This window comes from Pristis pectinata, chromosome 3 (genome assembly GCF_009764475.1).
Source record: "Pristis pectinata isolate sPriPec2 chromosome 3, sPriPec2.1.pri, whole genome shotgun sequence".
NCBI lineage: Eukaryota > Metazoa > Chordata > Chondrichthyes > Rhinopristiformes > Pristidae > Pristis > Pristis pectinata.
The window spans coordinates 5,867,180-5,893,674 of NC_067407.1; the positions used below are offsets into that span (position 1 = coordinate 5,867,180).

Below are 26,495 nucleotides of genomic sequence, written 5' to 3' on the forward strand. Positions count from 1 at the left end.
CTTCTATAAGGTGCACTATAAGGTATAAGGGCAGGCATGGTAGTGTAGCAGTTAGCGCAACGCTATTACAGCACCAGCGACCTGGGTTCAATTCTGGCCACTGTCTGTAAGGAGTTTGTACATTCTCCCTGCGTCTGCGTGGGTTTCCTCAGGGTGCTCCGGTTTCTTCCTACGGGTTAGGAAGTTGCGGGCGTGCTATTTTGGCACCAGAAGTGTGGCGACACTTGCGGGCTGCCCCCCAGAACACTCTACGCAAAAAAAACGCATTTCACTGTGTGTTTCGATGTACATGTGACTAATAAAGATATCTCTCTCACCTCTTCTCTAAGGTTCTATAATAATAATTTGCCATTGTTAGGACTTCATGTCTTGGAACGCAGGAGATTGAGATGTATAAAATCATGAGACAAAACAAGGCAAGGCAGGGTTACCATATTTCAGAAGCTAAAGTGAATTATGATTTGCATATCTCAAAGGGAAAAGGTTACTCTCTCCAGAGAGCAGGACGGCTTGTTTTATGGTAATGGTTTTGTGCCGTGTTTGATAGTCACACTTGACAGGACTGAAGACAAATGCAGGCTTGTCCAAGCTGCAGATCAATGCAGTGTAGTTGGTCTTCATTATCCAGTAGCCGAATAGGCTGCATCAAAAGAGACCTGCCCACACAGCTGGTAAGTCCATCAGGCAAGGCAGAGAGCTAACTGGGGAGTGGTAACCCTCAGGTCTTTACGTGCACTTGGTTCAGGGGCGGGGGTGGCAAGGGGGTAACGTCAACTTAGAAATCAATGGGGACCAGCGTTTGGAATGTGCCTAGGGGATGTTCTCCAATGTGGGAGGTGCTGCTCTCTGCAAATTGTTGAAGAACCTTCAGCTGATTGGAAGTTCTGCTGCTCCACAGAATGACACAGCAAGGAAGGAAGTCCAATCAGCCAACTGGGCTTGATGTGATATTCAACTGAACCAGGGACACTTTACACTGAAAAGGGATGAATAAGAGGCAGGTTGTAGAATTAGACTGAAGGGTGCAGTGGCCAATAGCTAAGGATTTAATCATTGACATCTCAATTACTTAGTCAGGATCAATCCAGTGAGAGAGAGAAGAGGCTACAGGGAAATAAATGGGGGAACGGAATCAGTGGGAATGTTCTGACAGCTGGCATAGAATTGATTGGCTGAATAGACTCCTTCGGTGTTGTAAGAAAGACATGAAAATTTGGATGTCAGTGCAGGACAGTTAGAAACTTGTTTAACATCTTTTCTCCGGCTGAGGATAATGGCTGTGAAGGAGAGTAATGCCTGGGCACAGTTAAAGAGGGCAGGGAGTTAACTTGGCAGATAGACTTCAAAGGATATTAGACTATAAATAAATCCTAAATCAATTTAATCCCGAATAGTCAACTGAAAGGAGTAGGTTGAAATGGTCTGGATGACCATCTTTATCCAGACCTACCTGCAATCTAAGTCCGATGTACAGTACATACTTCCTAAAAGGCAACACACAAAGTGCGTTCAGGGACACAACACAGACAGACCGGCTGCTCTGAAGAAACTATGCTGGAGGGTCAATAAAGGCTCAAGGGAACTGAGCAAAGGGGAAACAAAATCTGTTTTCAGAAAATGTTATCAGTTGGGAACATAAAAGCCGAAACTTTCTAAACACCAAGAGGAAGGCTGAGAAATGGACAAGCTCCAACCAAAAGAATCCCAGGCATGGCCTTGGGAAACAGACAGCAAGATTGAGACAAAGCAAGTTGGCTCAGAGTCTATGGAGCCACGGATTGCTGTAATAAAATGGAGGATTTCTTAGCAAGTAACAATGTAAGATTAAAACATCCGGTGTTAATGGCATCATTAAATGTACGAGATGTAAACATACATTTTTGACTTCACCGCTCCATAATTTATAATGAATGGTGTGGAATATCACCAGCCTGCCTCATTTAGCTTCATATATGTCTTGGGAGTTAGAAGATCGTGGGTTTGAACTCTCCCATCTCAGCTGGTGTTTTGATACATTTACTGAGAGGGTGCTGCATTGCCCAACACAATTCTGCTGGTTCGAAGATGATCCTGTGATACTTTTCCAAAAAGAAGAGGGGTTTCTCTTTGGTGTTCTGGCCAGCATTACCCCCAACAACTAACACTAGCTGAAAGTAAATTGACAGGCCATTTATCTCATTTGTAGGTACTTCTTGTCAAAAGTGATTGTAGTGCTTAAACACATAACGTTTAATGTAATGTATTTCAGCGAGGCTCAAGGGCAAAGTTAGCTGTTGCAATAATTCTAAGTACTTTGCTATGTTAACAATTCAACTTGTATGTGGAGACAACAAAGGCTGTTTTACACTCAGTGGCAAGAAAGCAACAGCTAAATACTCAACCCTATGCCTTTCCATTGTTAAAAGCCAGACCCTTATCCCAAAGAAACTGGGGCTACATCTCAGGAAGAAAGTTACTTGAATGATACAGGGGTTAAATGGGCTGAGCTATTCGTGCTTGGAATACCATGAGAGAAGGGTGATTTTATTAAGATGTTTTAAAGGTTAAATGAGTTGATTGGATGGATTCAGAGAAACCATTTTGTCTAGAATAATGAGACGTGAGCTTACAATTAGAGCCAGGCTGTCTGTCAGCAGGCGAGTCCTCACACATTTGAATAAATATGGGGCTCCCTCCTCCAGAAAGCTATGGAGGATGGAGTCAACTGAAATTTTCCAAGCTGACGTTGACCAGACTTTTTTGGTGGGCAAGAATATGAAGGGTTGTGTAACCAAGGCTGATACGGATGGGCTGTCAGCTCGTCAAATGGTGGAATAGGTCCTGGGAGGTCCTCCAGGTTCAGAGAATAGTTCCAGCCATGGAATCTTTTACATCGGGACAGCATCCATGCAGTACTACACTGCAGTGCTAGCCAAGACGTTAATGCTCAGGTCTTTAGACTTGGACTCACAGTCTTCAGCTTGAGTGTCTGGAGAATGATTGGCAAACCTCAGACAACAAGGAATTCACAATGTAATCCTTTGTGGCCTGTCCATCGACATTTTTGTTAAACTTTGTATCAGTGCTGGTCAAGGGAATGGGTTCCTTCTGTCCCTGACCACCTCCAGATCCCATCAAACCTAGGATCTCAACCTGGAGCCCAAGAGGTGACCCACAGCCCCAATTACCACCATCTCTCGTGCCGTTACCCAGTTCCTGTTACCATTATCGCCTGCGCTGACTGCAGACAGAGATACTACATCCTCAAGAGGTGGTGAAGGGGCCGAGATGGGTTTCGGTGTAGGACGGATCAACGGTGTCAGGGTAGGGTGCAGGAGATGGGGACTGTCACTAAGGCCAGGGAAAACAACATAAATGGTGAGCACGTTTCCCCAGTGCTGAACTACACAACCAGCTTTGGCTCTCGAATCCCAAGAAAAGATTGGAAAGTGCAGCTTCCAGGATGGTGAACAGTTCAAAGGAGAGGAACATCTTAGTGGTTTCAGCGAGAGCAGGAATTGAGTCTTAGCGGGACTTAATGCTTCCAAACCATTCCCTCTGCCAATCATAGGATCTGATCTGGCCAGTTCCACCAAGCACCTGTCCTGATGGGGTTTGGCCCCACTCACAACCAGCTAGCCACTGTCCAGAGATGAGTACACGGTTCACTGAAAGTAGCGTCACAGGTAGATAGGATGGAGAAGAAGACTTTTGGTACTCTGATCTTCATCAGTCAGGGCATGGGGTATAAAATTTGGGAGGTCATGGTGCAGTTGTACAAGATGTTGGTGAGGCAGCACTTGGAGTATTGTGTTCAGTTTTGTTCACCCTGCTATAGGAAAGAAGTCATTAAGCTGGAAAGAGTGCAGAAGGAGTTGATGAGGATGTTGCCGGGACTCAAGGGACTGAGTTATAGGGCGACATTGGACAGGCTAGGACTATATTTCTTGGAGCGTAGGAGACTGAGAGGTGATCTTATAGAGGTGTATAAAATCACGAGGGGGAATGTACTCAGTCTTTTTGCCAGGGTTGGAGAATCAAGAACTAGAGGGCATAGGTTTTGAGTGAGAGGGGAGAGATTTAATAGGAACTTGAGGAGCAACTTTTTTACAAAGAGGGTGGTACATCTGTGGAACAAGCTGCCAGAGGAAGTGGTTGAGGCAGGTTCAATCACAACATTTAAAAGACAGTTGGACAGGTACGTGGGTAGGAAAGGTTTAGAAGGCTATGGGCCAAACACTGGCAAACGGGACTCGCTTAGATGGGCATCTTGGTCAGCATGGACCAGTTGGGCTGAAGGCCCTGCTTCCATGCTGTATGACTCTAAGACTCTCTATGAACTTTGGGCCTGTGGATCTCAACAGGGCTTTACGACTGCAAGTGTCTACAGCCACACCCGTGCTCAGACTGAGGCAGCAGGCAGGTTCGGAAAGGGGGGAAAGGAGTGGCCCATTTCCCCACTCAGAGGGACATCAGCAAGATTGGGCGGTTGGGGGGGGGGGTGGGAAGGAAAGGTGGTGAGAGTGAGGAAGGGCTGTGGGTCTGGGACCCTGGGGTCACTACCGTTCAGCAGCTCCCTGCAACCTGCTGAATTACCAGTCAGGGAATGGAGCCCCTCGAACACCGACAGAGCATAACAGGGGAGGGTGCGTGTGTGTGTGTGTGTGTGTGTGTGTGTGTGGAGTGAACCAGCAGAGGAAGTGAACGCACAGACACCGCTCGACCTGTTACACCGAGGACCTCTTCGGGTCATAATTACAGGAGACAATCTAACAAGGCAGAATTAGCGGGATCAAGCATTGTTAGGGAGAGCCAGTCAGTGTTCCACAATGCACATGCAGTCCGATGATAGAGGCTGGCAAGAATGTCAAATTACGGCAGGAAGGGGAGGAGGAAGAAACATGCTGATTCCTGGAACATAGTCCTGGGGCACTTGTCTCCTTCAACCTGTCCCCTCATCCAATTACTCCCTGGTCAATCTGCACCCATAACTCCACAAAGTGGGTGCAGTGAAACCGGCAGAAAGGTCACGGAAAAGGTGCCTTCAAATGACGCAGCAGAGAGGGAGCTCCCTGTTACGAGAACAAGCTCCTCAATTAGTTCCGCTCCAATGTCTTTTCTCCCAGAACATGTCTAGTTCCCTCAGGAAAATTCTTCCATTCCCCCCTTTCAGTCAGTGTCTTCCCATCGCAACAGGTTGAGTCAAAAACAGTTCTTCCTTCCTCGCTGATGACATCTTGGTAATGACCTTGAGTCCCATCCCTTCTGATTACTTCGGACGCCCCGATTAAATCCCACCCTTCCCGGCCCTGTTCCGCCCAGATTGTGCGCCCTCCCCCTTGCCCCTTGCACCCCAACACCAACCTCGAAGCTCTCGCCTCGGAGTACCTGGCTGCCAGAAGAGTAGCGAGCACTGGTCCTGTTGGTGGAGGGCTTTGTTGAGCTGTGGGAGCTCTCGGTGGCGAGCCTGCCACAGCAGTTGGCGTGACGGAAACACTTCAGGTACTCCTTGCGGACCTGTGAAGAAGGAGAGTGGCGAGTGTTTAGAGGACACCAAAAGATAGGGCTCATGTGTAACATAAAACATAGGACCATAAGATACAGCAGCAGAATTGGGCCATTCGGCCCATCCAGTCTGCTTCGCCATTCGATCATGGCTGATTTATTTACCCCATTCTCCTGCCTTCTCCCCATAACATCTGACGCCCTTACTAATCAAGAGCCTATCAACCTCTGCTTTAAATACACCCAATGACTTGGCCTCCACAGCCATCTGTTGCAATGAATTTCACAGAATCACCACCCTCTGGCTGAAGAAATTTCTCCTCACCTCAGTTTTAAAGGGATGTCCCTTTATTCTGAGGCTGTGCCCTCTGGTCCTCAACTCTCCCACCACTGGAAACATCCTCTCCACGTCCACTCTATCCAGGCCTTTCAATATTCAGTAGGTTTCAATGAGATTCCCCCTCATCCTTCTAAACTCCAGTGAGTACAGGCCCGGAGCCATCAAACATTCCTCATATATTAACCCTTTCATCCCTGAGATCATTCTTGTAAATCTCCTCTGGACCCTCTCCAACACCAGCACATCCTTTCTTAGATATGGAGCCCAAAACTGCCCACCATATTCCAAATGTGGTGTGACTAACACCTTCTAAAGCCTCAGCATTGTATCCTTACATAGAACAGTACAGCACAGGAACAGGACTTTCAGCCCACAATGTCTGTGCTGAACACGATGCCAAATTAAACTGAATCTCTTCTGCCTGCACACAATCCATATCCCTCCATTCCCTGCACGTTCATGTGTACATCTAAAGCCTCTTAAGCACCACTATCGTATCTGCTTCCACCACTACCCCTGGCAGTCCGTTCCAGACACCCACCACTCTCTTTGTAAAAAACTTGCCCCGCACATCTCCTCTAAACTTTCCCCCTCTCACCTTAAATGCAGGATGTCTAGTATTTGGTATTTCTACCCTGGGAAAAAAGACTTTGACTGCCTACTCTATCTATGGCTCTCATAATTTTATAAACTTCTATCAGGTCTCCCCTCAGCCTCTAACGCTCCAGAGAAAACAACCCAAGGTTGTCCAACCTCTCCTTTGAGCTAACAGAGGGAAAAAAAAGAATAATCTTGTAGATTTCTTTCCTTCTTCCCAAAATATAATTAAACATAGAAGTAATAAGCAGACAATCTGGTAATAATCTTCACATTTATAGATTCGTAGAGTTAAACAGCACGGAAACAGGCCCTTCGGCCCAACTCATCCATACCGACCAAGTTTTTGACCTGAACTTGTCCCATTTGCCCATGTTTGACCCATATCCCTCTAAAAATTATAAGTGTCCCGGCTGAGGCTGACTTCAGATTGTCCGCAATGAGGTCAGGTTTTAACAGGGACCATCTGCCCAGAGTACTGTTGGAGAACTTGGCAGACGCTTAACTATTGGTAATAAAAGTTGACAGAGAGTTCGTAAATGCAGTTTTAAACAGGCCTCATTAATTAGATCGAGCAAATTTACAGCTTTGAGATGATAAACATTTGACCAAATACTTTGAGAATCTGTCAACATTCTTTCCCAATGTGAAACCACATTATAGAGTCATAGAGTAATAGAGCACAGAAACAGGCCCTTCGGCCCAACTGGTCCATTCCGACCACAGCATCCTCCCTGCTAGTCCCAGTTGCTTGCACTGGGCCCATAACCCTCCAAGATAGAGTTATGTTTGGCCTCGTTGCCTGGCGGATGGTGAAGTGGTTGAACACTTCTCCCTGAGCTGGCATTAGACTCTTGAACGGACCTCTCGCACACTAAAACTCTTGAACTCCCAGTCCACCTCATCGTGGCCCTTACACTTTATTTGTCTACCTGCACTGCACTTTCTCTGTAACTGTAACACTATATTCTGCATTATTGACGTACTTAAGTATGGCGTGATCTGTCTGGAGGGCACGCAAGACCAAAGCTCTTCACTGTAGCTTGGTACATGCGTTAATAATAAACCAAGACCAATAAAATGTAGATGTAGAAAGCTAGAGAGCTGGGTTACAAGCTGTCACTGCATGAGCACCAAACCAGGGGTCATATCCAGAGCTCAACCAGCTGAGTTTAAACTAAAGATCACTGCATCACCACATGTGACATCCTTAAGAGTGAAGCTCCTTCCTCCCCGAGGGACACCTAGAGTCATAGAGTCTTACAGCCCTGGAACAGGCCCTTCGGCCCAACTGTTCCATGCCAACCAAGATGTCCATCCAAGCTGGTACCATTTGCCAGCATTTGGCCCATAACCTTCTCCTCTCCATGGACCTGTCCAACTGTCTTTTAAAAGTTGCTTCAACCACTTCCTCTGGCAGCTTGTTCCAGATACGCATCACCCTCTGTGTAAAAAAGTTGCCCCCTCAAATTCCTATTAAATCTTTCCCCTCTCACCTTAAACATGCCATCAAGTTCTTGATTCCCCAACCCTGGGGAAAAAAAAGACTGAGTGCATTCACCCTATCTATGCCCCTCATGATTTTACACACCTCTATCATGTTACCCCCTCAGTCTCCTACACTCCAAGCAAAACAGTCCCAGCCTGTCCAAACTCTCCCAGTAACTCAGTCCCTCCAGTCTCGGTACTTCTCTGTTCTATTGCCCAACGAGTTGGGTTTTATGATGGAGGGGTTAAGTGGTGGGGACAGGAGTGTGGACTGCAAACGATTGAAACCCTAAAACTGTCGGCCAGCATTTCTCTGCAAATTAACAACCCCAGCCCTCCAGTGTTACACCCTCCCTTAGTCTGAGGTGGCCAGAAATAACCTGTGATCTGACCTGTCCAAACTGAGATGCCACGTCCAAGAAAGCTCACCAGCGGCTCTACTTCCTCAGGAGGCTAAAGAAATTCGGTACATCCCCTTTGACTCTCACCAACTTTTATCGATGCACCATAGAAAGCATCCTATCTGGATGCATCACGGCTTGGTATGGCAACTGCTCTGCCCAGGACCGCAGGAAACTGCACAGAGTTGTGGACACAGCCCAGCACATCACGGAAACCAGCCTCCCCTCCTTGGACTCTGTCTTTACCTCTCGCTGCCTTGGCAAAGCAGCCAGCATAATCAAAGACCCCACCCACCCGGGTCATTCTCTCTTCTCTCCTCTTCCATCAGGCAGAAGATACAGGAACCTGAGGGCACGTACCACCAGGCTCAAGGACAGCTTCTATTGAATGGTTCCCTTGTATGATGAGATGGACTCTGACCTCACAATCTACCTTGTTGTGACCTTGCACCTTATTGCACTGCACTTTCTCTGTAGCTGTGACACTCTATTCTGTACTGTTATTGTTTTTACCTGTGCTACCTCAATGCACTCTGTACTAACTCAATGTAACTGCACTGTGTAATGAATTGATCTGTACGAACGGTATGCAAGACAAGTTTTTCACTGTACCTACAGTGAAAAACTTGTCTTACATACCATTCATACAGGTCGATTCATTACACAGTGCACTGAGGTACTACAAGGTAAAACAATACAAGAATGCAGAATGAAGTGTAACAGTTGCAGAGAAAGTGCAGTGCAGGTAGACGATAAGGTGCAAGGTTATAACGAGGTAGATTGTGAGGTCAAGAGTCCAATTTATCATACTAGGGAACCGTTCAATAGTCTTATAACAGCAGGGTAGAAGCTGTCCTTGAGCCTGGTGGTACGTGCTTTCAGGCTTTTGTATCTTCTGCCCGATGGGAGGGGGGAGAAGGGGACATGAGTGCAAAATAAGGGATCAGTCATTTAAAACTGAGGTGAATAGGAGCTCCTTCTGCCAGTGGGTAATGAATCTGAGTCCTACTTCAGTCCCTGTGGAGATCATCCACCTGCAACATTAATTCAGGGCTTCTCTCTCCACAGGTGCTGCCTGATCTGCTGAGTGTTTCTAGCAATCTCTTGAATTTCAAATTTTGGTGTGAACTGTTCCAGTAGCTTGCTGGGCAACACAGTCGGCATGAACGAGTTGGGCTGAAGGGCCTGTTTCCGTACTCCATGACTCGATGTTGTTTTGGTTTTATCTCTACTGCCCTCATTTCTCTCCTTCGATGTACATCCCCACAGAAAGATCAGCTCTGCTTCAATAGTTGCCACCAAAGTAACCTGGACAACCTTGATCACCACCCCAGCACAAACATTCCCTTCATTCCCTGTCCTGATGCAGGGGAAAACGTCGACAATTCCTTTCCCTCCTCAGATGCTGCTCGACCTGCTGAGTTCCTCCAGCAGATTGTTCACTCCTCTGTTCCTTCCACTCTCCCCCTCTCTGTAACTTAAACACACTTATTTTCTCACTTTTCCCGATGGATGGGTTTCAACCTGAAACGTTAACTCTTGTTTCTTTCTCCACAGATGCTGCCCGACCTGCTGAGCATTCCCAACATTTTCTGTCCCTGGAAGAGATTTCCAGCATCTGCAGTTTTCTTCTATCCGCTAGTGGGAGAGTCACGGACAAGGGGACATTGGTGTTAAATAAGGGGGCAGTCGTTTAAAACTGAGGTGTGTAGGACCTCCTTCCGCCAGTGGGTAGTGAATCTCTGGAATTCCCTGCCCACGAGCGTGGTGGAGGACAGATCATTAGATATACTTAAAGTGGAGATGGATAAATATTTAAAGGTCGAGGAATCGAGAGTAAAGGGGAACTGGCACAGAAGAGGAGTTGAGGCCAGTGTACTTCAGCCATGATCACATTGGATAGTGGGGCAGGCTTGTGGAGCCTGGTTCCAATTTTCTTGTGCACTGTGAGCTCGGAAAGTTCATTGTCACGGAAGATGCCGCTCTCACTCAACGTCTCTGTCCTGAGTTTGATTTTCAGATTCTCATGCTTGCTTACAAAACCACCCATGGTCTCCCCCCTCCCTATTCCTGTCAACACCTTAATAGCCCTCGGAGACCTTGGTTCTGACCTTCTTGTTTCTCCCTGATTCCCCATCCCTTCTGCGGCCCGCAGTCGGAAAAGGTAGCATCCTCCGGACAAGGTGGCAAACCCATCCTCCGTCTCCTTTCTCCAGTGGGTGTGGGGGGAATCCCACGAAGAACAGTGGGGGAGTTCTCCCCAATGTTCTTGGCTGATAACACCCTTCAACGAACATCACCAACCAAGATTATCTGGTAGTTATATCCTTGCCTCTTGTGGGACCATGCTGTGAGCATTTCTCCAAAACAAATTGTTGTGGAAGGAACTTTTGGAGGACGTCCTGAGCAGCTACGGAAGTAGAAGTCTTTCATTTCTTTTTACAGTCTACCAACAATTTATTTTGCAAATTCGATGCGACAATTCAGTAGCCTGAAGTTGAGAGGAACATGTTTGGTTTTGCATAGAGAGACCAGTGCAGGAAACAGCCAGTTGTGCACTAGTGTTAACATAGAGGGAACTCGGCCTTTTCTCCTTGGAGAGACGGAGGATGAGGGGGGAACTGATAGAGGTGTATAAGATGATGAGAGGTACTGATAGGGTAGATAGTCAGAGGCTTTTCCCCAGGGCTGAATTGGTGGCCACAAGAGGACATAGGTTTAAGGTGCTGGGGAGTAGATACAGAGGAGATGTCAGGGGTAAGTTTTTCACTCAGAGAGTAGTGAGTGCGTGGAATGGGCTGCCGGAAACGGTGGTGGAGGCTGATACGATCGGGTCTTTCAAGAGACTGTTATATCGGTATATGGAGCTGAGTAAAATAGAGGGCTATGAGTAAGCCTAGTCATTTCTAGGGTAGGGACGTGTTCAGCACAGCTTTGTGGGCCGAAGGTCCTGAATTGTGCTGTAATTGTTCTATGTTCTATAAGCTAGAGGAACAACCTGGGGAGTCTACAACCCAGTGGCATGAACATTGAATTCTCCAACTTCTGGTAACCTGCTCCCCCTCTGTCCATTTTCTCTCTCCTCCTGATCTGCCCAGTTCCTCCTACACACCCATCACCCTGTTTCTTTCCCCTCCTCTTCCACCCCCTCCATCTGCCCACCACCCACACACTCCTCCCACTGGGTCCCCTCCCCTCACCCCCCCCCCCACTGTTCCCATCTACTTTCTCCAGTGGATGTGGGGGGATCCCACGAACAACGCGGTAAGCGTAACGCTATTACAGCCCCAGCGACCCGGGTTCAATTCCCGCCGCTGTCTGTAAGGAGTCTGTACGTTCTCCCCGTGTGTCTGTGTGGGTTTCCTCAGGGTGCTCCGGTTTCTTCCTACGGGTTAGGAAGTTGTGGGCGTGCTATGTTGGCGCCGGAAGCGTGGCGACACTTGCGGGCTGCCCCCAGAACACTCTACGTAAAAGATGCATTTCACTGTGTGTTTCGATGTACATGTGACTAATAAAGATATCTTATCCGTCCCTTGGTTCCACACTCCACCTTCCTCTCCCATCAGATTTCACCAACTGCAACTCCTTGTCACCTCCACCTCTCACCTCCCAACCTCTGTAGATTCCTCCAGATTCCCAGATTCCTCCAGCATCTTGTTTTTGCAGATCTGCATCACTAGTCCAATAGCTGTTGTACCTTGGACATGCCTGGGATCTTCCAAACATCTATGCAATTAGTCTGCCCTGCCTTTCAATCTGTACTATCCACCCAGTCCTGAAATACCCTGCCTCCAATTACCTTTTGAAAGCTATCATTAAATCTGCTTCCTCTGTCAGTCAGCACGTTTTAGATCACAACAATTCAATGCATAAAACATTTTCTCCATATCCTTCTTCTTTCTTCTACCAATTATCTTTAAATTATCTTGTCTGGTTGCCAACCCTTCTGCCGCTGGAGACTGTTCTCCCCCTGTTATTAACTCTTTTGAAACCTCTCACAATACTGGACAGATATTAATTAAGGATTACCCACAAATGACTGCAGCAAAAAGGTGATTCCGAAAAATCTTTCACAAGTGTAAATTGCAATGACATCAGGTTGAACAATTCTAGAAATCAAGTGTCCTGGCTTTCAAGGGGGTTCGGAGGAGGAAGGTGAACATAGAACAGTACAGCGCAGGAACAGGCCCTTTGGCCCACAATGTTGTGGCAAACTAGTTTGGCTAGTGATTAAATGCCTAACTAAACTCATTCCTTCTGCCTACACAATTGGTATTGGTTTATTATTGTCACTTGTACTGAGGTACAGTGAAAAACTTGTCTTGCATACCGATCGTACAGGTCAATTCATTACACAGTGCAGTTACATTGACTTAGTACAGAGTGCATTGATGTAGTACAGGTAAAAACAATAACAGTACAGAGTAAAGTGTCACAGCTACAGAGAAGGTGCAGTGCAGGTGGACAATAAGGTGCAAGGTCACTCAATAATGTCCATATCCCTCCACTCTCTGTACATTCATGTGCTTATCTAAGAGCCTCTTAAATATCTCTATCGTATCTGCCTCCACCACCACCCCAGCCAGCGCATTCCAGGCACCCATCATTCTCTGTGTTAAAAACTTGCCCTGCACATCTCCTTTGAACTTTTCCCGTCTCACCTTAAATGCATGCCCTCTGGTATTAGACATTTCAACCATGGGAAAAAGGTACCTGCTGTCTACCTTATCGATGCCTCTCATAATTTTATAAACTTCTATCAGGTCTCCCCTCAGCCTCCGCCGGTCCAGAGAAAACAAGCCAAGTTTGTCCAACCTCTCCTCTTAGCTCATGCCCTCTATTCCAAGCAGCAACCTGGTGAACATCTTCTGCACCCGCTCCAATACCTCCACATTCTTCCTGTAATGGGGTGACCAGAACTGAGTGCAATACTCCAGATGCAGCCTAACCAGAGTTCTGCGACATTACTTGGCGGGGGTTGGGACTGCTTGCAATTTCTTGCTTGAAAGAAGGTTTTGAGAATTCTGGAGCACCGTTGTGTGTTGATACTATTAAGAAATCCCCAATATGTTGAACAAAAAATGCTGCAGGTTTTGTATCCTGCAGCTCTGCAGGATGCCATGAAGCTGGAAAGAGTGCAGAGGAGATTTACGAGGATGTTGCTGGGACTCGAGGGACTGAGTTATGGAGACAGGTTGGGCAAGCTGGGACTTTATTCATTGGAGTGTAGTTGACTGAGGGGTATAAAGTCATGAGGGGCATAGATAGGGTGAATGCACACAGTCTTTTCCTCAGCGTTGGGGAATCGTTTTAAGGTGAGAGGGGAGAGATTTAATAGGAACATGAGGGGGCAACTTTTCACCCAGAGAGTGGTCAGTATATGGAATGAGCTGCTGGAGGAATTGGTTGAGGCAGGTACACTAACAACATTTAAAAGGTACTTGGGACAGGTACACAGATAGGAAAGGTTTAGAGGGATATGGACAAAACGCGGGCAAATGGGACTAGCTTGGATGGGCATCTTGGTTAGCATGGACCAGTTGGGCTGAAGGGCCTGTTTCTATGTTCTATGACTCAATGACTCTATGCAGGTGTTGGAAATTGGAAACAAAAATACTCAGGACGTCAGGCAAGGAGAACCTGATCTTTGACAGCACCTTTGACTTGGAATCGGAACTCTGTTCCTCTTTCCACATTTGTTGCCTGGCTTTCTGAGGGTCTCCCACACACTTTAATCTTTTAAATGGGCTCTCCAGACAATGCATTAATGCTACGGGACGGTATCAACATTTTCTAAGGATATTGGAAATCCAAAAAAAAATCGCAGATGCTGGAAATCGGAATGAAAACAGAACACCATTGGAAGCACTCAGCAGGTCAGGCAGCATCTGTGCAGGGAGAAACAGAGTTAGTGTCTCAAGTCAACGATGCTTCATCAGAACTGGGAAAGGGAGAAAACAAGCTATTTTAATTTGCAGAGAGGATGGGGGAGGGATCAATGGGTCAAAGGGACGATCTCCGACAAGGTGAGATATGGGTTTCACGGACCTTCTTTTCGAAGGACATGAAACACAGGAGCCTTTTGATATTTTCGGGGAAACACTTGTACTTGTGATTCTCTCTCAGTATACATGTGTGTGTTGTGTAAGAGATTTTGCATGTGTGTGAGTGTGTGTGTGTGTTGTGTGTGTGTGTGTGTGTCTGTCTGTCTACTACGTGTGTCTACTGTGTGGAACTCTCTGCATCAAGGTCACTATTTGGACCATGACCCAGCAGAAACATTTATCAACCCGAGACATGAACTCTTTCTCCCACCCCAGATGCCGCTCCACTTGCTGAGTCTTCCCAGCATTCTGCGTTTTCACTAACAAAGCACTGTTGTTATTGGTCACAGAATTGGACAGTCACTTACTTTTTTCTGCAGAGCACAGTGAAATATAAAAATAAACATCCCTTGGAAAGTGTTGAAGATTGTGAAGAGATAGGCCATGACGATCGACTCCTCGTTGATGAAGAGCAGACCAAATCCCCAAGACAAGCCAAGCAAGCAGAGAAGAGCAAAGGCGCCTAGAACCCAAGACCTGGGGAGAGAGGGAAAAAAAACAGAAAGCTGCTTAGGTTAAAGCCTGCATAAACACCACTTTAAAAGGTACAGTCTAATAGCAGCTTTTAATCGTTATTACTACAGCAGACTCCTCCAGTAAGCAGATTAAGTAAGCATGATCTCTTCTTTTATATTTCAGTTCCATCCTAGCCAGCTTACTTTATAGGTTGGCTGATATGAAGGATGCTCCCACTGATGTCTGTGACCTTCACTTTAAACCAGCAGATTCTCTCAAATTAAAACAGGATCATGTCATATTAACAACCATCACCTTTCCACATTGATGAGAACTGTTTACGTCCATTGTTTGAATGGAGAAGCAGCTCAAAAATCCTTCTTTCCAACAGCAGATGAAGGACATCGACCTTTTTTGCACTTTATCACTTTATTTTACACAGATTTGCAGAAACGTCAGCAAGTTTAAGGCATATATTACAAGGAATTTGTGGGACAGTGCTGATTCATTCAATCCAACTGTTGGTGCCAGTCTCTGCTGTAGACATCTTTACCTAACTCTGGTTGATCTCAATGCATCAACATCTCTTTCCTTTCGCTTTTCCTTACCTGGATGTCATCTCCCGTGCTGCTTCCCCCTCAACCATTCCACCACTCCCTAAGTAAAGAGGTTTCTGCTGAATTCCATGTTGGATATATCCACATCCTTCTGCAGTACTACAACCGGACTTAAGATCTCCGTTGACGCAATTGGCAAGAAACAATAATGATTGGCTTTGATTGTTTTCTTGGATTTCCAGCATTTGACCTGTGGCCTCCGGTAATTTATAAACGTTCCAGAAAGGAATGCTTAGTCAGGGCAGGCTGAGGGGTTTTACCCCTTCTACCTCAGAGCCACACTCAGGCACCCATGGCCAAGGCTACTCAAGGGACTGTTGGAGGACTGAAATCTCTGAGGAGCAGTCACGTGTTGAATAACATACCCTGCTGTGATAGCACACCCTGTCCCTGTGGCTAGACAATTCACAACACAGGATGATGTTGCGATGAGAAACTTTGTTTTGCTGGTGGGCATGACGCTGAAGAAGCTTCAGTCACCTTATGGGCAGAGCAACTTCTCTTGAGAAGTGCTGGAGAGGCAGCCCAGCGCATATGGTGACGGAGTGCATCACCTGCTGTACCCTCAAGCACCTCCTGCCCTTCTGCAACATTGACCCAACACCCAGAGATCCAGAGTGGAAGGAAGTCATCCTCGATCTCCAGGGACTGCCTCAGGAACAGAAGAAGGAGGATGTGATGTATTTGATGCCCATGATAGTTGGCTTCAGCCCCTACATGGAGTTGGGAGAATCCCTGGGTGGCAGTAGCACAGCTGGTAGAGCTGCTGCTTCACTGTTCCAGTGACCTGAGTTCAATCCTGACCTTGGGTGCTGTCTGCATGGAATTTGTACAGGTTGTAACTCTTTGATCTGTCATTCTGTGGGTGGACAACTGCCGTGGTCCAGCATGTTTTGAATCTGTAGTACAGATCTGTACTAATTAACAAATTCTATCTAAGATCTAACTAAGATCTAAAATTAACTGAGATCTGTACTAATCTGTACCTGATTAAACTACCAGTGCAACCTTTGCAATCTCAGCAACAGCATTTCCAACTTATGGAAACTTTGGATTATGGACAGAGTTTGGAACCCTTACATGACCCGGGGAGTGTCTACACTTAAACAGTTCTCCTGCTCTGAGGAAGATGATCAGAGGACAATTTCTGTGGTCTGGATTTTCTGAGGTCCCAACGGTGCTGGACTACAGAGTTTCAACTTGTACTTCTCCCCATAACCACGTGGATTTCCCCCCGGGTGCTCCAGTTTCGCCTCACATCCCAAAAAACATATGGGTTGGTAGGTCAATTGGCCGCTGTAAGATCTCCCTAGTGTGTGGGTAGAGAGTTGATGGGAACGTGGGGAACGTAAAACGGGAGCAGCACAGGATTAATGTAAAGATGGGTGCCTGATGACCAGTGTGGCCTCGGTGGGCTGAAATCCCTATTTCAATGCTGTATCCCTCACGATTGCCAACACTGCTGGATTCTTGCAAAAGAAAAATAAAGCAGCAATGCGAAAAAGGTGAAAGCAGAAACTCGCGCAGGGATAGAGAGGTAAAATGGTTCTGCATATTAAGCTTCAGGCTAAAGCTCTTACTTGAGGTCTGGCTTATTATCCTCATAGCTAGAATGCATTATAAGCAGAAAGAGAAACAAAAATAATTAGACAACATTGAATGGAAAATGAACCTTAAGTAAGCGCTTACACAATTAATTATATTTGAAGAAACTAATGTTTTCTTTAAATATAAAAAAATGCTAGCTCTTAGATAATATATCCAAATAATTGTAGTACGGACACGGTCATTCACGATTCAGAAAAAAATTTAAAACTTACGGCCAGAATTATTACGTTTAAGAAAAAAAATGATAAGCCACAAAGTGTTAAATCATGCATTAATCAGATTTTTTTATTATTATGCATGATCCTTTCTTACCCTGGTAAGTCTGTGTTATAGTAGCCGTCACATACACCGTAATTACTGCAGTGAGTGAGCAGAAGCAGAGGGATGGGAAGAAAAGGGAGAGAAAGAGAGAGGGAGATCCTGCAGATTAACTCTCTCTCTCCATGCTGCATGCAGTGAAAGTGATGTTTAAACATCCTGCCAACTAACATCAATTAACATAGAACATAGAACAGTACAGCACAATACAGGCCCTTCGGCCCACAATGTTGTGCCGACCTTTAAACCTCGCCTAAGACTATCTAACCCCTTCCTCCCACATATCCCTCTATTTTAAATTCCTCCATGTGCTTATCTAGTAATCTCTTGAATTTGACCAACGTACCTGCCTCCACCCCCACCCCAGGCAGCGCATTCCATGCCCCAACCACTCTCTGGGTGAAAAACCTCCCTCTGATATCTCCCTTGAACTTCCCACCCATTACTTTAAAGCCATGCCCTCTTGTATTGATCATTGGTGCCCTGAGAAAGAGGCGCTGGCTGTCCACTCTATCTATTCCTCTTAATATTTTGTATCATGTCTCCTCTCATCCTCCTTCTCTCCAAAGAGTAAAGCCCTAGCTCCCTTAGTGTCTCCTCATAATGCATATTCTCTAAACCAGGCAGCATCCTGGTAAATCTCCTCTGCACCCTTTCCAATGCTTCCACATCCTTCCTATAATGAGGCAACCAGAACTGGACACAGTACTCCAAGTGCGGTCTAACCAGAGTTTTAAAGAGAAAGACATTAAAGAGGAAAGAGATTAACGTGACATACCTATTCAGTTTGACTCTCCCCTTGATCACTCACCTCCCCTTCTAACCTCCCACTCAGCCTAAATTGTCTCCTGCCTCCCAGGACCCTGAAGTCCCCCTCTCTCGCCTTGAGTCCAGCCAGCTGGTTTTTCAACCACAGAGCGCATTCCAGCAACTAGCATCAACCAAGAGGGACTCCGAATGACTTCTTCATTTTTCCCTCCCCTTCCATAAATTGTCCTCTTGGGCTGTCTTCAACCATGGGGCAAGCAGGCGGACAAGGCATTCTGCTCCGTGTGGCTCAGTCACAGGGCAATTTCGACCGGTAGGCCGTCAGCAGAGGCTCGTGTGGTCTTGCTACAATCTAAACCCTGCCTTATGGTGGCTTCTTTGACACAGGTTGCACAATGCACAGGATGGAAAATGTTCAGCCAGTCAAATTTCCACAGTCAGAAATAAAAAGTAAACCACCCAGTCTTTGATTTACAACACTTGTGGAATGTATTAATAGAAGCATACATTTTTCTAGCAAATTTATTGGGACAGGGCTGGGTGCACCAATATGAGCAGTTTCATTTTAATTTGCTTTTATTTTAATTTATGGGATATAGGTCCCCCAGCCCCCATTGCCCATCCCGAAAGGCCCTTGAAATGCTGGTGGTGAGTCACCTTCATTAACTGGTGCAGTCAGTGTGGTAATGGTGCCATTGGGTTGGGAGTTCCAGGACTTAGACCCATCAATACCCATATTAAGTATGGCAGTAAATCTTATGATATAGGAAAGGTCATTTGGCCTACTGTGTGTGCTGGAAAGCTAAAAAAATTCAACCACTGCTCTGATACTTCTGCCAAGAATGATCCTAGGAATGAAAGGCTTAACCTATGAGGAGCGTTTGATGTCTCTGGGCCTGTACTCGATGGAGTTCAGAAGGATGTGGGGGGATCTGATTGAAACCTACCAGATACTGAAAAGCCTGGATAGAGTGGACGTGGAGAGGATGTTTCCATCAGTGGAGAGTCCAGGATCCGAGGGCGCAGCCTCAGAATAAAGGGACATCCATTTAGAACTGAGGTGAGGAGGAGTTTCTTCAGCCAGACGGTGTTGAATCTGTGGAATTTGTTGCCACAGAGGGCTGCGGAGGCCAAGTCATTGGGTGTAGTTAAGGAAGAGATTGATAGGTTCTTGATTGGTAAGGGGGTGAATGTTGAAAAAAATTAGTCATAATTGAACGGCGGAGCAGACTTGATCGGCCAAATGGCCTAATTCTGCTCCTATATCTTATAGCCTTAAACCCTGCTGAATTCTCCTTGTACATCTGTCCAATTCTCTTTCCAAAAATGACTTGCACTGCTCTTTGAAGCAGCGCCTTCTTGGTCCTTGATAACCATTAGTACTGCATTTCCCAAACCACACTATATTGTTATAAAATAATACCTTCTGTCATTATTCTATGCAAATACCGTAAGTTGCTATGTGGCTGGCAGTTATTGAACAAGCCAAGCCTGTAGTTATCACATTGACAGCCGCTGGATCTGTTGACAAACATGCAGTTCAGTCTCTGAAGAGTGCAAGATTACGAAGGAATACTATTCACGATGAAAAAGAAAGCCATTTAGCAAAACAAACTCCATTAAGCCACAGCAAATATCCAAACAAACAGCAGACTGAGTTTTTAAAACACCAATGAAATTACTTCACTTCTGACAAATGCGAGCCCTCGAGACTGAGATTAGTACTTGCTTGGCTCCCGTTCAGACCTGAAATTACCCTTCAAAATTGGCAAACATACCTGACCTTTCGGTCATGCTACTGAGAGAGAAGCTGTCCCTGGTAGGGAGAGGGGTGTGGAGAACTGGGAGTCACAGATCACAGCTTTATTCGCGGAAAGATTTCACCAACCCCATCCCAGGACGAGGGATTTCAGCTCCAGCGTGAGACCGGAGGAGATGAACGTGTTTTCCTTGGAGTAAGGGAGATTGGAAGAGCTGGAAGAGGTGCACACGATTATGATGGACTGAGAGAGGGTAGAGAGAGGGGAGCTGTTACCATTCGCAATAAGTTCAAGGACAAGGGGTGCAGATTTAAACTTTTGGACCAAAGTTACAGAGGATCCTGAGGGAAAATAATCTTTTAATGCAGAGAAGATGAATTGGAACTCACTGCTTAAAGGAGTTTGTAAAGTCAAATCCAGGTAGGACTTTCACAGTGAACGGCAGGGCCCTGGGGAGTGTTGTAGAACAAAGGGACCTAGGAGTACAAGTGCATGGTTCACTGAAAGGGGAGTCACAAGTAGACAGGGTGGTGAAGAAGGCTTTTGGCACCCTGGCCTTCATAAGTCAGGGTATTGAGTATGAAAGTTGGGAGGTCATGGTGCACTTGTACAGGAGGCTGATGAGGCCGCACTTGGAGTATTGTGTTCAGTTTTGGTCTCCCTGCTATAGGAAACATGTTATTAAACTGGAAAGAGTGCGGAAAAGATTTGCAAGGATGTTGCCAGGACTTGAGGGACTGAGTTATAAGGAGAGGTTGGACAGGCTAAGACTTTATTCCTTGGAGCGTAGGAGACTGAAAGATGGCCTTATAGAGGTGTATAAAATCATGAGGGGCATAGATAGGGTGAAAGCACTCAGTCTTTTTCCCAGGGTTGGGGAATCAAGAATTAAAGGACATTTGTTTAAGGTGAGAGGGGAAAGATTTAATTGGAACTTGAGGGGCAACTTTTTTACACAAAGGGTGGTCTGTATGTGGAATGGGGTGTCAGAGGAAGTGGTTGAGGCAGGTACAATAACAACTTTTAAAAGACAGTTAGACAGGTACATGGATTAGAAAGGTGTAGAAGGTTCTGGGCCAAATGCTAGCAAGTGGGACTAACTTGGATGAGCATCTTGGTTGCTATGGACTAGCAACTGGGCCAAAGGGCCTGTTTCCATGTTGTATGACCCTGTGATTCTATGAGTTGTGGATAGAAAACCAATCAGGGCCTTCAAAAGGGAATTGAACAGGCAGTCGAGAAATAATAAGTAGCCAGGCCAGAGGGAAAGAGCAGGAACTGCTGGGGTCGCTCTATTCAGAACCAGCATAGACCTGATGGATTTGAATGGCCATCTACTGTGGTCTAATGATCTAAGTCAATAAGTAGAGTCCAGACCAGCATTGGAAAAGGCAACACAGAGAAGCAATTGAGTCACCCGCCCTCAAGTCTTTGCCCACCCTCCCACAGTTGTCTCCACTTACTTGATGTTCTCCAACCTGCTTGAGTCAGGTTTCAGCGTCGGCGTGTGCTTCACCATTTTGTAGACGGTGACGATCAGGAAGAAGATGTTGACCTGCCGACAAAATGAAAGGTCAGTCCTTGGCCTCCAAGTACAATGAAGACCTCTGGTGGAGGAGGCTGTCCGGAACAAGGGGCCAGGCCCTTAACACTGGGTGTCGGGATGGGAATCTATTCTTGAGGCACGGAATCAGTCATGACATTAAAAAGTGGGAGAGATTCGAGGACCTTTTGGCTCACATTTGCTTTTATTTCATAAGGTCATTGGGGGGAAGTTTGAAGGCGACAGGAGGGACAAGTATTTTACGCAGAGAGTGGTGGGTGCCTGGAATGGGTTACTAGGGGCAGTAGTGGAAGCAGGCAGTTTGGTGGAGTTTAAGAGGCTTTTAGATAGACACATGAATATGGAGGGAATGGAGGGATGTGGATGATACACAGGAATAGGACATTTAGTATAAATCGGCATCAAGATTGGCACAACATCGTGGGCCAAATGGCCTGTCTAGTGCTGTACTGTTCTATGTTCTATGTTATCAAATGAAAATGTTAAAAATGAGACCGATAGAATTTTGTGTGAGGGGGTGATTCAGGATTTCAAACCGAAGCAGGTCAAACGAGCGAGTTTCAGGTCAGCCAAGGTCCATGTCCATAGATCCCTTAAGGTTGCCATGCAGGTCAATAGGGTTGTTAAGAAGGCGTATGGAGTGTTGGCCTTCATTAGTCGGGGCATTGAGTTCAAGAGCCGCGAGGTGATGTTGCAGCTCTATAGGACTCTGGTCAGACCACACTTGGAGTATTGTGTTCAGTTCTGGTCGCCTCATTGTAGGAAGGATGTGGAAGCTTTAGAGAGGGGGCAGAGGAGATTTACCAGGATGCTGCCTGGATTGGAAAGCATGTCTTATGAGGATAGGTTGAGTGAGCTCGGGCTTTTCTCTTTGGAGAGAAGGAGGATGAGAGGGGACTTGATAGAGGTGCACAAGATAAGAAGCATAGATCGAGTGGACAGTCAGAGATTTTTCCCCAGGGCAACAATAGCTAACACGAGGGGACATAATTTTAAGGTGATTGGAGGAAGGTATAAGGGGGATGTCAAAGGTAAGTTTTTTACACAGATAGTGGTGGGTGCGTGGAACGCACTGCCGGCAGAGGTTGTGGGGGCAGATACATTAGGGACATTTAAGAGACTGTTAGATAGACACATGAATGATAGAAAAATAGGGGGCTATGTGGGAGGGAAAGGTTAGATAGATCTTAGAGAAGGATTAAATGTCCGCACAACATTGTGGGTCGAAGGGCCTGTACTGTGCTGTAGTGTTCAATGTTCTATGTTCTATAAATGGTAAAACAGTCTCAAGAGACCAAATGGTCTCCCTTACCCAGTGTTTCCAACTCAAGCTTTTCAATGGCTTTGTTTTTTATTGAACAGGGTAAGGTTTGAAAGAACAAAAGAAAAAGATTTGCACTTTCTCTCTCTGTAAACTGCCCAAGTCCTTCCAGAGGGAACACAGCTCATTTTGATCATGCGGTTTTAATACAGTGCCAGATCCTCAAAAGAGAAATAGAGTTATTAAATATTAAGTACACAAAAGTTGAAGGTGCACTGATTTGACATATTTATTTTAGCTTCCAAATCAATATTTCCAGAAACAAAGCTCTGAGATCCAGTTAGTTTGTGACAGATTACTGTTTTTGCACAGAGAGAGCTCACTGACTTTACCCCTTTATGCATCTAAAGTTAGGAGGGGATCTGCAATGGTTTATCAACTCATGGGCCGGTGGAAGATGGGAAAAGAGTCAGCTCACTCACTGGGGGAACGTGGGGGCCAGAACAGGAAACAAAATGTTTTTTTCCTGAGATGCTTAGTATAAAAGGGTGAAGGCAAACAATTAACTTTTGTCCAGCGTAGCACAATGAGGGCAGGTAACTAAAAAACTCAAATGGATAGAGTGTCTTGAAGGAAGATCGAGGGCACAGGGAAGCAGAGAGGTTTCAGGAGTGAAGTTGGGCCACGGCAGCTGAAGGCACAAACGTCAGTAGTGCACCGATTAAAACTCGTGACATTCAAGCAACCAACCGTGAACTGCTGAGATTTCGGGGTATTCTTTGAGCTGGAGGAAAGTACAGAGGTGGTGAAGCCAGAATTGGAGGCAGACAAAAATTAGGGCAAGGATTTGAAACACCCGTCAGGCTGAGAGTATTGTGCTCAGTCCATCCTCTATTATGCTCTGGTCAATGAACAAGAGGCACAGCCAAATGTAATCGAGTCATTACTTTCCTTTAGTGCTACAATTTAAAGAATTCAACTGCAGTCTCCAGATTACTGAAGTGGATCTTAAAACCAGCAAGCTATCCAGTCAAGTCACATCTCCCACAAGCTTAGAATAGTTTAAACTCCATCTCACACAACCTGCGGATACAATGAGATGTGAACAGCGAGATAACGTTGTGAAGTGGCTGGTGTGAACCAGTCTTGCTTCCATCCCCCTCAGGTCCTCTGAGCCAGCTGGGATGGGTGTCACCTACTGAAAGAGCTTGGCTCTTGGCTGAGAGGTGTTCACTGCCAGCCAGGCAGACAGAACTCGTTCCTTTCTCTCCAGGACCAAGGGGCCACCCAATTGCTCTCAGAAGAAAGGCATGTGTGCGAGATTGAACTCTGAATGAACCAAATTAAATATTAAAGGTGCAGATGGAGCTGTCCGAATGATAAGTACTGCTATTGACGTGCCATGATCCAAGCTTTCATTAAAGCATTTCAGGCATACTAATGGTTTCCCAATGCTCATTACATGCACACGGCTTTCTTCATGGATATGATAACCTTCCAAGTGGTTCAAAGGAAGCTGATATAATTGTGCCTTTGTTGGTGGTGGGAGGTTGGGATTGTGAACTCGGTGGCATGACTATTTGGGAAGTGTGTGGGGAGGAGATAGGAATAGCTTTTAAGTGCATTGCCAGAGACACTTTATGATATTTTATAATACATGGGACTCACTAAATGAAAGGATGCATTGAGCACTTCCAGGAAGCCCAACAGCTCTTTGAAGCCACTGAAGTACTTTCTGAAATGTAGTCACTGCTGTAATGTGGGGATTACAGCAGGCAGTTTGCAGACTGCAAGCTCCCACACACACACACACACACACACACACACACACACACACACACACACACACACACACACACACACACACACACACACACACACACACACACACACATACTCACAGCAGTATCAAGTGAAGGGTCAGCACTTCTACAATGTCGCACTGTGGAGGCAAGTTTACAACCACCTGATAGAGCGTTGCTTTAACCTCTCACCTGGTGTCTCCGACAGACACACTCTCCTTCAGTACTGCCTGGATTTTTGTCCAAGAGTGAAACTTGAACCCACAACCTCTATTCTCAAAGGCAAATGTGCTAAACAGTGAGCCACCATTACCCCCATACACCAAAGTCCATATCTAGATCAGTTGGGCAAAAATAACACCTGTCCACAATCACTTTTATTAATTTATTTCATTCATTGGTCACGGACTTGGCTGGTATATGTTGTCCGTCCCTTAACTGCCCTTGAACTAAGGAGGGTAGTTAACAGGCATTGTCAGGTCTGCAGCCACATACAGGCCAGACCAAGTTCAGGATGATAGGTTTACTTCCCTGAAAGATGCAAATGAAGCAGCAGGGTTTTAACAATCCAGTAGTTTCATGGCTTTTGGGTTTTTTGAAGGGTTTAATGGAGAAAACTAATTGGCTACCAGGCTTCCCTTCACTGACATTTCCCTTCAATCACACTTCTTCATTGTCCATAAAGTTCTTCCGAATGTCCCGGGACTGGGATAGGAAATGAAGATCCTTACGCCCCTAACCCAAGTAGGGAAGAAGATTCCAAGTACTTGTTACTCATCATTTCTTCCCTGTCCCCTGTGCCTGGATTTATCATGATAGGATCTGCCTAATACCCTGAAACTCAGGGACTCACTACCCAAGTTCACAAGCAATGATTGGACACGAGGCTGTCGATTCCTTGAGTAATAGGAAGGGTGTGATTAAGCTCGAGAGGGTTCAGAAAAGATTCACAGGGATGCTTGTCAGGGCTGGAGGCCTTGAGTTATAAGGAGAGACTGGATGGGCTGGGATTGTTTCCCCTGGAGTGAAGGAGGCTGAGGGGTGACCTTATAGAAGTTTATAAAATCATGAGGGGCGTAGATGAGGTGAATGATCTTTTTCCCAGGGTTAGTTTTTCCCAGGTTTAAAGTCATTTGGACAGGTACATGGATAGAAAAGGTTCAGAGAGATATGGGCCAAACATGGGCAAATGGGACTAGTTCAGGTAGACGACTTAGTCGGCATGAACAAGTTGGGCCGAAGGGCCTGTTTTGGTGCTGTTTAACTATATGACAGTTTAGACACTCCTGACCAGTGTTTTAGAGTCATAGAGAATGGAAACAGGCCCTTTGACCCATCTGGTCCATACTGACCAAGATGCCCCATCCAAGCCGGTCCCATTTGCCAGCATTTGGCCCATAACCTTCTAAACCTTTCCAATTCATTTACCTGTCCAACTGTCTTTTAAAAATTGTTATTGTACCTGCCTCAACCACTTCTCTGGCAGCTCGTTCCATATACATACTGCCCTTTGTGTAAAAATGTTGCCCCTCAATTTCAAGCTTCAAATTCCTGGGCAATATCTCAGAGGATCTATCCTGGGCCCAACACATTGATGTAATCACGAAGAAGGCACGCCAGCAGCTCTACTTCATTAGGAGTTTGAGCAGATTTGGTACGTCACCAAAGACACTTACAAATTTCTATAGATGTACGGTGGAGAGCATTCTGACTGGTTGCCTCACCGCCTGGTATGGAGGCTCCAATGCACAGGATCACAGGAGGCTGCAGAGGGCTGTAGACTCAGCCAGCTCCATCACGGGCACAACCCTCCCCACCATCGAGGACATCTTCAAGAGGCGGTGCCTCCAGAAGGCGGCATCTATCACTAAAGACCCTCAACATCCAGGACATGCCCTCTTCTCATTACTACCATTGGGGAAGAGGT

At 46.0% G+C, this 26,495-nt stretch overlaps 1 protein-coding gene across 6 annotated transcripts in view; it reads right to left on the reverse strand.

Annotated features, from left to right (window-relative positions):
- Nucleotides 1–26,495, reverse strand: part of adgrl2a (adhesion G protein-coupled receptor L2a) — a 775,507-nt gene that overhangs the window by 19,269 nt on the left and 729,743 nt on the right. For 5 of the 6 annotated variants that reach the window (XM_052010661.1, XM_052010657.1, XM_052010658.1 and 2 more), the window contains 3 exons: nucleotides 21,405–21,496; nucleotides 14,723–14,891; nucleotides 5,368–5,496 (listed from right to left, as the gene is read on the reverse strand). In XM_052010661.1, the coding sequence (XP_051866621.1) occupies nucleotides 5,368–5,496; nucleotides 14,723–14,891; nucleotides 21,405–21,496 (390 nt within the window). Of the gene's footprint in view, nucleotides 1–5,367; nucleotides 5,497–14,722; nucleotides 14,892–17,067; nucleotides 17,095–17,407; nucleotides 17,453–21,404; nucleotides 21,497–26,495 lie in introns of all 6 variants that reach the window. The other variant, XM_052010660.1, reaches the window with a different exon arrangement.